This window comes from Oncorhynchus keta, chromosome 1 (assembly GCF_023373465.1).
Source record: "Oncorhynchus keta strain PuntledgeMale-10-30-2019 chromosome 1, Oket_V2, whole genome shotgun sequence".
NCBI classification, from domain to species: Eukaryota; Metazoa; Chordata; class Actinopteri; order Salmoniformes; family Salmonidae; genus Oncorhynchus; species Oncorhynchus keta.
In genome coordinates this window covers 57,529,762-57,539,771 of record NC_068421.1, presented here as the reverse complement: position 1 = coordinate 57,539,771, position 10,010 = coordinate 57,529,762, and the positions used below count along the sequence as shown (strand labels likewise).

The following is a 10,010-nucleotide window of genomic DNA, read 5'->3' as shown; positions in this document are numbered from 1 at the left end:
TAGTCAACATAGATAATATAACTAATACGTTAGTAAACCCACTACAATCGTGCAGCACCAAAAGCTTACCTTGACTTGGAAGAGTTCCAATGTTGTGTTGGATAGTCACAGCTAGCTAGCTAACATAGCATCCCTCTGTTTGAGCTGGGTGTTCGAGTAATTAAACTAGCCAGCTGCATTTGCGAGTTAAGTAAGTGAAACTGAAATTCTTGAATAAATTAATTTGTCTTTCTCTCTCTTTGAGTCAACTACTACCACATTTAATGCACTGCAGTGCTATCCAGCTATAGCTTATGCTTTCAGTACTAGATTCATTCTCTGATCCTTCTCTGATCCTTTGATTGGGTGGACCATGTCAGTTCATGCTGCAAGAGCTGATAGGATGGAGGACGTCCTCCGGAATTGTGCTACCATGGTGCTACCCTACAGAGTGCTGTTGAGGCTACTGTTGACCTTCATTGCAAAACAGTGTTTTTTAATCAATTATTTGGTGACGTGAATATATTTTCTGTAGTTTTGTCTAAAAATATCTTAGCTTCTGGGCCTGAGTAGCAGGCAGTTTAATTTGGGCACGCTTTTCATCCAAAATTCTGAATGCTGCCCCCTGCCCTAGTGAAGTTAAGGCTAAAGCCGTACGTAACGCCCCGGACGAGAGCTAGCATTTTTCCAATCCCCACATGACACATTGATTCATTGTTTATTTCCTCTGCAGGATAAAGAAAGTATATTTGACGCGTCAAAATATATTTACAAACCAGTCAGTGACATTTCAGGGAGGACGAGAAGGTAGCCTAATTGTCTAGCTAACAACTAAGCAGCTATTTTGAACTAGGACTGGTCATTCATGTTGACAGTCAATGCACCTCAATTGCAAACACATTTTTATTCACTAACAATATTCACAGCCAGTGGTGTCCTGAAAGGTTTCTATCATCTGTTGTACCTGGTGTTGGATGGAACAATTGAATGAATGTGTGGTAAGGGATACAAACTCCTTGTCAGGGTGCTGACGGATGTTATTTTTTTTACTAATGAAACACATCCCCTCAGCACCCTGATGAGGACTACTAACAAAATACCAGTTTATGGGAAATGCATGCTGTTGAACTTACATTTTCCTCCTAGAGAGTGGCTGACATACTTTTCTTCTCCCTCACCAGTCTCAGATAACCAATTCAAGTTGACAGAGACAACTGGGCTTAGCAGTGTGCAGAGGGACCTCTGGTGCTCATCTGCCCACAGGATGGCTCGGAGACCATTCCTAAAGCCCCTTCTTACAGCTAGCTGGTAGCAGCACCTCTGCCTCCTCTCCTATAACAAACTATCAGGGGCTGCATCTCCCCTTCATCTACACTGTACTGAAATGACAGGTTTGGCGAAAGCTGTATGACAGATGAATGGTTGTTGAAATGGTTGTTGCTATTATTTGAATGCCGGTGACATGATGAGTGGTGCTTGGCTGCTAATTATTAAATAAAATGATCTTATCTCATCATAACCCCCTGTCCACTTTATCAGCTAACTGTTGTCTAGAGAGCATGCACCAAAACCAGATTGGTCAAGTTTGACATTTATATTGCAACAGTTTTTGTAACAAAAACATCCATAAGTTGAAAATGTGATGGAAACCCATTTAACTAGTTTTTTTCCCCCGGTACATGATAACTTAACTGCAACAACAACAAGAAAAGTGCAGTCATCACAGTTTTTTACAATCTGTAACGAGTATGTTTGATGGGAATACACCTCTGGTGGGAAAATGCACACATCGTCCTTATGCGGATTTTGTTTTTACGCGTCAATTGGATGGAAACCTAGCTACTGTTCCCAAATGTACATTTACAGTCTGTATGGTGACAAATATTTAAAATCAGGTGACTTCTTTTTGTTCTTATGCTTTTATCGACCTTCCTAGGACCAATGCACATTTTGGGAGATTCCGGGAGATTCTGGTAGCCCCCTCACGCGTTGTGAACCCTCTGGCCAGTGGTTTGTTGCCGGGGTGACCGGGTGGGGACATGGCTGTGGATGGACTGGTTTCCCAGGAGTCTACATGCGGGTCACTGCCATCAGGGAATGGATATCTAACTATCTGCCCTTCTGAAGCTATGGAAAAGAGGCGGAATTGAGACATCATACAATACTTGAGGACACAATGGGTTTTCTACTTTGCAGCCACCACTGGTATTTCTTGTGCGCTACTGGTCAAGGATGATGTATGCACTCCACCATCATCATCATGAAACTACCTGGAGATATCAGGAGATCCAGATGAACTTTTGGACTAGTAAAATGGTGGTCTGTGGACATTTTACTAAAATATGCATATAAACATGTAGAAGTTGTGTATTTATTTTATTGTATTTGAGACAATATCTATACGGTGTAAGCATTTTGATTTCTGTGGGTTCAAAAACTGTATTTATTGACATTACTGTCATTTGTCATATGTGGCCAACCAGCTTTTTAATGTAAATTCTGTGGGCCAACCATCTAAAAGTTGGAGAAGCTACATTTTTATAGCAGATGCTCAGGAACTGAGCCTTGCATGAAAGCATCTTTATGTAGTGTAGGCTAGATCTACACTTCTGGAAGCAGTTCAGGCGCTACAAGAAATATGACACAACGACACGGTTTCCCCCAGCATTGGAGAATGTATATGAAATATGCAATGAATAAGTATTTTAAAAAGTAAAAAAATAAAACAGGGCACAAATGCTTGATCAGAATTTATTTATTTGCGTCTCACAAGTGAAAAAGGCAATTCCAGTCAGTCACAAACACACTTCTGAGCAGCGGCACCTATCTTTAAGCACTCACAGGACATTTAGTTTTTACTTACTTACACAAATCAAAGGGATGAATGAAGGAGAGCTGTTCCCAGTAATCTAATAAACGAAGCACACAAAGCAGCCAGGTTCAATACAAAGTCTGCACCACAGCAGACCCTGTTAAACAGATCCACTAGGGCAGATAGTGACAACTGGAACAACTGAATACTGTTTTGTTCTCGACACGTATTATATAGGATTGTTTAGCTGGTCCGAGTGCCTGGTTCACAGTTATGAAAACAACAAAAAAATTGTTCCTCAGTTCTTCCACAGGGAAGAAACCAGGTTTAGCAAGGTGGTAAAAGAAGCCTTGCCTAATCCCATCAGGGAACTGGGGTTTCACCCACACTCATAGCCAGTAGCCAACTGAAGAATTAGGTACCTGGCACTGAACTTTTAGGGGACAGTTAGAGAGTTTTACATTATAATTGCAGAGAATATTTCCTTTTTAACATTATTAATTCATGACAATTTTAATAATAAAAATAAAAAATTATAGAAGATATCCATTTGTTAAAATATCCTTTTAGTGAAAGGAAAATGTCCACTACCATTATTGCTGCCATTCACAGGGTCTCCAAACCTGTCCGTTAGGTGTTCTCACAGAAATGGGTGTGTCATCATGCCACATAAGCTCTTGCAGCCTCAGCCACTAATACCTTCCCTGCCATGCGTTTTGGCTTTGCAAAAGGTGTGGCTGGCAGAATAGGACAATGTTCATAAACGAGCTCTTTCCCTCTGTAGTCTGGAGTTGTAGGCACGGGACACAGTATTCCATGCATCCATATATCGATCCATGCACATAGCGATGCATTTCTACAATAAACAGACAAATATATCAGTGAGCATTACCCAGTCCCACAGCATAACATTAGCATGTTCAAATGTGCACCTTATCTGAGGTTTGAAATTACACTTCATATACCATCCCATCAATCTGCAAATAAAATACACTAGCATAACAGTTACCTGTTCAGAGTTGTCCAACGTGCCTCCAGGTTTGCCTATGCATTTCTTGAAACATTTGTCTGTCATTCTCTAGAACAAAGAAAAATGAAAAAGGTTTAACCCTCCTTCATGTCAGTGAGCTAGAAGGTCATTCTCACCTCATAGTTCAGGCTCAACGACCTCCGACAAGGAGTTAAAGAAGACAGCTAGTTAAAGACCATGCAAATAAAATCATTAGCTGGATATGCCCCGTTTGGATATGGTCTATTGAGCTAGCTAACTAACTGTTGTTTTTACATTAGTTAGCTATATACCTGGATACAAACAATTACAATATTTCTACTACCTAGCTAGCTTGCTAGCTCAAAACAATTAAACGTTACCTGCAAGAGCTCTTGCGCATTAGCCACCGCAATCTGTACCTTTACTTGCTCCATGATTGTGCCGGTATCCATTTTACCGGACCCAGCACCTGATGAAAAATCGGAACCAAATCCGTCCATATCTAATTGCTATAATATTGTATTTAAGAAATTACACTGTAGCTAGTAATTACACGTGTTAGCTAATGTAAACACTTCGGAAAAATTGCCCTTGAAACAATATTGTTGAACCACGTGACTTCCTGTAATTGTGATTCCAACGTGGGGAATGTAGTTTTCAGGACCATGGACAGTTCATCATTACAAAATTGTAGTCTACACGAAGCGTGATCATTTTATCTTGATTCACTCATTTAAATAAAAACATAATAAATATAACATGTCTGAAATGTATTTTGGCCCATCAAAAAGTTTGAGACACATGGGTGTGTTATATTCCAACACATAGATTTGACTGACACAATGTTTGTTCATTATGCAGAGTAGCAGTCATCTAATATAATAATAATATATGCCATTTAGCAGACGCTTTTATCCAAAGCAACTTACGTGTGCATACATTCTACGTATGGGTGGTCCCGGGAATCGAACCCACTACCCTGGCGTTACAAGCGCCATGCTCTACCAACTGAGCTACAGAAGGTCTTCTAGGTGTAACAATTGGGATAATGGGACGATACGCACCACGCATTTCTCATCCCTGGATTGAGGTAAGGTTTCCGAGCCATATTTTGCGCCGGCTCCGTAGTGTCAAGCCTGTCTGACTCCAGTTCCACTGTAAGCAAAGCCTAGGCAGTTGTAAGCAAGCGTTGGGTCAAAATCTATTCTGTCTAGGGCCAGTTAGGTCATTATTTATTGTATTTTCTTTCTTGTTCAGGTGTAGCCTGTTCACTACAGCAGATTGTAAGCAGCATTTTGAGTAAAGCACCAACAGCAGTCACCCGGCTTCAGGCTCTGAACGGCAGCCACCTGGCCTTCCCCCGGGTGTCTTCCTTCTGCTCAGATCATTACAGGAACCCAGTGAGTAGCCCTGCGGTGAGCCCCCTCCTTCCTCGCAAAACTGGTCCTCAGTAGCCACACTCTCTCCACGCTGGTTGCTCCAGTGTTCCTTGACCAGTGGCAACAGGCCCTTTGTCAGGAGCAAGTGCTCTGGGGACTATTCCCAGGATAGTGTGGGATTAATGGGGAGCTCCAGGCCACTAGGCATGGTGGAGGTGCTGCACCAGCCGCTTAGCCCTGATTGTAGAAGTTGTAGAAGCCGCCTGGCTTCTACAACTGCATTGGCAGGTGGAAGCTGGTACGGCAGCAATGATAATGCCTGGCCAAAATTATCACTATTGCCCAAAGCAGAGTGATTGGAATCTTATATATCGACCCATATATTGTGCAAAATTACTTTTTGTCTCAATGTTTATCTAAATGAATGGGGGGGGGAGAAGTAAAATTGGTCACTCCTGCTATGAAAATGTTTTATATTGAAATTAATAAAGACTAATGTGTACTTTCAACAGTGTTAAATGTTGTTCTTCTTTCCCTTGATATGCCCACTATGAACTTTTCTAAAAAGCCTTCCCAGAATATACAATGAAGTCTCAGTACATTAATATTCTGGGGTAAAAGAAAAGGGTTGCATTCCTGCCTATAGGTGTCTAGAGCAGTTATCTGAACTTCCCTCACATAGCTTCTAACGTGTGCATCTCCATAGGGATAAAGTCGTCAAAATAACATTGCCACCATAGCCTGTGTCAGACACCATACCCCTTCTAGAAAAGACACAGGCACAGGGAATGTTTTACAAAGATTTAAGTATTGTTTTTTCAGTCACATTATCCCTGAAGTAGGAAAAGTAGCTAGTGACACTGCCAAGCTATTAACTTAGTCTTTTTCCAAATAAATGAAGTAAATATTGTATAAATAAATAATTTATTAATGTAGCAGACTGGTCTGTTGCTAAAAAAAAAACTTCCTCATTGAATCAAAATACCACTTCTCAAAAAATATTTTCTTAAATGAACAGAGCAACACACATTGACATGTCAAGAGGAACAGTTTAAGCTGCACAATCATGCAGTTGTACTGAAAGACACAGCAGACATAACACAATACTTTTAGCCACCTGATGATTTAAGCCAAAACAATATATAATATTGCTTATATAATGACTAAGCAAAACAGTACAGTATTATTATGAGCACAAGGCATCATTTCCCCTGCTTTTGACCCTACTGGAATGTCACATCTATGTAGCATCTTATGTAATGCAAGAGTGAGTGTACTGTAAGAGTGACGCAAACTTCAATGTTGCATAGACTTTGCTTCTCTGAAGCAAATATTGACGCCAACAAGAGGCTAATGTATGTCTTAGATTAACCATTAAATGTCATGCTTACACAGGATACATGTAGAGTAAGTACACTCCCCGAAAATAACCTCAAGCACTTTAAGTTTAATCGTCTCTTCAAAAAAAACGTTGTCAGTGCAGAATGACTGATTCAATGTATACTATATAGTCAAATGCATGGGATGCAGTAGAACCTAGCCTTGCATGTGCGACAGATGTACTTTCTGAACTCTGACCTTCTCAACACTTTTTGACCTTTGAACACTTTGAGCTGAACATAACCAGAGGTAATTTTTACACCATTTCCAAATATTACAGTACAAAAATACACCAGTTAAAACAACAGAAACTGATGTCAAATGGACACCTGGTTATTGTCTGGTTAAGATGTGGAATCAAGGCAGATTAGTTTCCCTTTATTTGGTTAAACCAAAGGCTTCATAACGTGTCAAGCAGTTCCCCCATGTGACATCATGTTAACTTGTAAATTATCTGCAGAGTATAAAGAACTACTTAGAGCACAAATGTTCTATTCAATAACAACATGCAGATGTTTTGAAATGACTCATGCCTCTACTTCAAGTAACCACCCTCTTCTAGAACCTCTTCAATAACCTAACTCTTCTCAGGGGCCTTGACCTATACAGTTGTTCCAAACACTATCTCATCCAGATCCTGGTCATCGTCACTGAGAGAGAAGTCTTTGTGGTTAGAGATGCGGTTGGGACTGCAGTTTGACTCCCCGTCTGTGAGGGATGTTTTGACAGTGGGTTCACCCATCCCCACCACTGGCCCAAGTCTTTCTGCCTCAGCCATATGGAACAGCATACTGTCTAGTAAAGGCCTGCTCTTACAGATGTTGTCCAGGAGCTGGCAGCGATGTTGCAACTGGCCTATCATAGCATCCTTCTCCTTGATCATGTTCTGAAACCTCTGGATGGTGTCCTCTGACTTGCACAGCTTCTCGTGGAGGTAGTAAATCTCTCTAGAGAAAAGTTAGATAAAAAGAGAAATCAATGATAAACTCAGCACATTTTTCTGCAGTCTCAGCCACACAATGCACATATGAAACAACAATAATTGGCAAATGAAAGGGGAGCTTTGGCAATGCCTGAAGAGACAACACCTCCATCACTTACTTATTCTTGGCCTCGGTGATCTCCTGGGTAGCAGCCCTCAGTTGCTCGTCCTTCCTGATGAGACTCTCTGCTTGCTCCCTCACGGTGTTCTCTGCTGCCTCGAGCCGCTGCTCCAGTTCTGCTACCCGCCTGTGCACCGCGGCCAGGTGTACGTTCGCCTCTCGAATTTGTACCGGTGACGGCGAGGACATGTCACATGAGGAATATGACACGACCTAAAAGTAAATGTACACTAGCTCACCGTAGAAGACTGATCGTGACTATTGACTCATTGCTCGTGAACAAGCATTTCACCGGAGGGCTGGTGTTTACACTTCCTGCCATGGCTGCACTTTCTTCAGCGTTTAGTATAGGTCCTCCTAGTTCGGTAAACAACTGTACAATTGCACCAAAAAACATTGTTCCGTGTCCAGAAGAAAACTGCTTGATGATGCTATGCTAGAAACCGAAACAGCAAGCTAACTAGTTAACCAGTTACAGTTCCGATACCCCAACCTACGATATATCTAATATCTGAAACCCATGAGAAACGTAACAATAGATATAATTCCATGTAATAATTACGAACAACATGACTCGTGCAACCTAATAAATAGTTCGTTGTCTGCACTGTTTTTATATAAAAGGCTGGATAAATACAATGAACTTCGCAACAGTTTTGTAACCTGTGGCTTAAACTTCGCCCCGGAAAGAGTCACTGGTTATTTTGTCTTCTTCTTTTAAGTTTTATGGCAGACTACACATCTTGGTGTATTGCCGCCATCTACTGTACGGGGTATTGAAACAAAAAACAAAAAAATACAACAACAAAAAATCTAACAACCATCGCAGTCACATCCCTACACAGGCTCAGGTACCTGGAAGGACAGAGCATTCATTGACAGGATTCCTTGTAATGCCTCTGCAGAAAAATCCTTGAGCCCCCCTTAAAACGCTAAACCCACACACAATGATGCCTATTTTCTCATATTTCCTCTCCATTTGCACTGTGCAATTGATAACCAAAGTAAATAAATGCTACAAAGCCCACCTTCTTAACATGCAACATGTCAGGATCCCTCTGTTGACAATGAATATCATTTTCTGCCTCTACTCCTACAACCATTACTTCTTCAACTTCACACCTTTCTTCCACTGTTCTCAACACCTCTGTCTCCTTCACCCTAACAGCAAACTTCCGAAACGGGTGCATGTTCGCAACCACAACTGCAGCATTTAAACTCAGCTGGTCATTTAGCTTACACTCTTATCCGAAGCGACTTACAGTTAGTGCATTCATCTTAAGATAGCTAGTTGGGACAACCACATATCACAGGCATAGAAAGTACATTTTACCTCAATAACATAGCTATCAGTAAAGTTAGAGCTAGAAGGGAGGGGGGGGGGGTTGTCAAGTGCAAATGCAATTTTATTTATATTTATTTGGGGTGGGTGGGGGGTGGAGGTGATGAGGAGGATTATTTAAGATGCTGTTTGAAGAGGTAGGGTTTCAGATGTTTTCGGAAGATGGGCAGGGACTCTGCTGTCCTAGCTTCAGGGGTAAGCTGGTTCCGCATTTGGGGTGCCTGGACAGAGAAGAGCTTGTACTGGGCTGAGTGGGAGCTGCCCTCCCGTAGGGGTGGGAGGGCCAAGAGACCTGAGGTAGCAGAACGGAGTGCTCGGTTTGGGGTGTAGGGTTTGAGCATAGCCTGAAGGTAGGGAGGGACAGTTCCTCTTGCTGTTCCGTAGGTAAGCATCATGGCCTTGTAGTGGATACGAGCTTCAACTGGAAGCCAGTGGAGTGTGGGGAAAAGCGGGGTGACATGAGAGAATTTGGGAAGGTTGAAAACCAGGCGGGCTACTGCGTTCTGGATAAGTTGTCGGGGTTTTGTGGAACAAGCGAGGAGCTCAGCCAACAGCGAGTTGCAGTAGTCCAGACGGGAGAGGACAAGTGCCTGGAGGAGCATTTAATACTCCTCCCATCTACATACACCTGCCATGACCAAATCATTTACATTTCTCACACTGTATGGGTTTGGGCGTACACGTAAGAAGGAAGAGAATGGATGGAATGGGCTTCCGCACTCCATCTACCATGCGGGGCAGTCATTGTGCACCAAGCACTTGATACAATTCTATACATATATCCTTTGCACATTTACTTCTAGCACAACCCCACAGATAACACCCTTGATAGGCACCCTGCTTTGAAGATCCACACAGGACACATTCCAACTCACCATCTTCTTGAGGCACAGAGCACGCTCCTTTTGTTCCAACACACAAAAAAACAAAATAAGGCCACCCTTTTGTTATTCTCATCGACGCCATCTCATCCAACACATCCATGATTTTAAGAGACTTCAAACAGATCTCCCAGGTAACATCA

At 42.0% G+C, this 10,010-nt stretch overlaps 2 protein-coding genes across 2 annotated transcripts; both read right to left on the bottom strand.

Moving 5' to 3' along the window:
• Window positions 1–2,718: 2,718 nt before the first annotated feature.
• On the bottom strand, window positions 2,719–4,409 carry LOC118389005 (mitochondrial import inner membrane translocase subunit Tim13-like). Its single transcript, XM_035778661.2, has 3 exons — window positions 4,163–4,409; window positions 3,801–3,869; window positions 2,719–3,647 (listed from the first exon to the last, which is right to left on the bottom strand). Exons 1-3 carry the CDS (start codon window positions 4,280–4,282, stop codon window positions 3,549–3,551), a joined length of 288 nt encoding a protein of 95 aa, XP_035634554.1. The 5' UTR covers window positions 4,283–4,409; the 3' UTR covers window positions 2,719–3,548.
• Window positions 4,410–6,066: 1,657 nt separating this feature from the next.
• Window positions 6,067–8,348, bottom strand: LOC118388997 (vimentin-type intermediate filament-associated coiled-coil protein-like). The gene is made up of 2 exons (XM_035778651.2): window positions 7,643–8,348; window positions 6,067–7,488 (listed from the first exon to the last, which is right to left on the bottom strand). Exons 1-2 carry the CDS (start codon window positions 7,831–7,833, stop codon window positions 7,143–7,145), a joined length of 537 nt encoding a protein of 178 aa, XP_035634544.1. The 5' UTR covers window positions 7,834–8,348; the 3' UTR covers window positions 6,067–7,142.
• Window positions 8,349–10,010: the final 1,662 nt, after the last annotated feature.

What these genes read in the sequence shown, in the direction of transcription:
- LOC118389005 (XM_035778661.2), bottom strand. Translation starts at nt 4,282, where the DNA reads ATGGACGGATTTGGTTCCGATTTTTCATCAGGTGCTGGGTCCGGTAAA. An exon ending in ATGCGCAAGAGCTCTTGCAG is followed by an intron (nt 3,870 to 4,162) that starts GTAACGTTTAAT and finishes TCTTTGTTCTAG; the next exon opens with AGAATGACAGACAAATGTTT. An exon ending in CGTTGGACAACTCTGAACAG is followed by an intron (nt 3,648 to 3,800) that starts GTAACTGTTATG and finishes TGTTTATTGTAG; the next exon opens with AAATGCATCGCTATGTGCAT.
- LOC118388997 (XM_035778651.2), bottom strand. Translation starts at nt 7,833, where the DNA reads ATGTCCTCGCCGTCACCGGTACAAATTCGAGAGGCGAACGTACACCTG. An exon ending in ATCACCGAGGCCAAGAATAA is followed by an intron (nt 7,489 to 7,642) that starts GTAAGTGATGGA and finishes ACTTTTCTCTAG; the next exon opens with AGAGATTTACTACCTCCACG.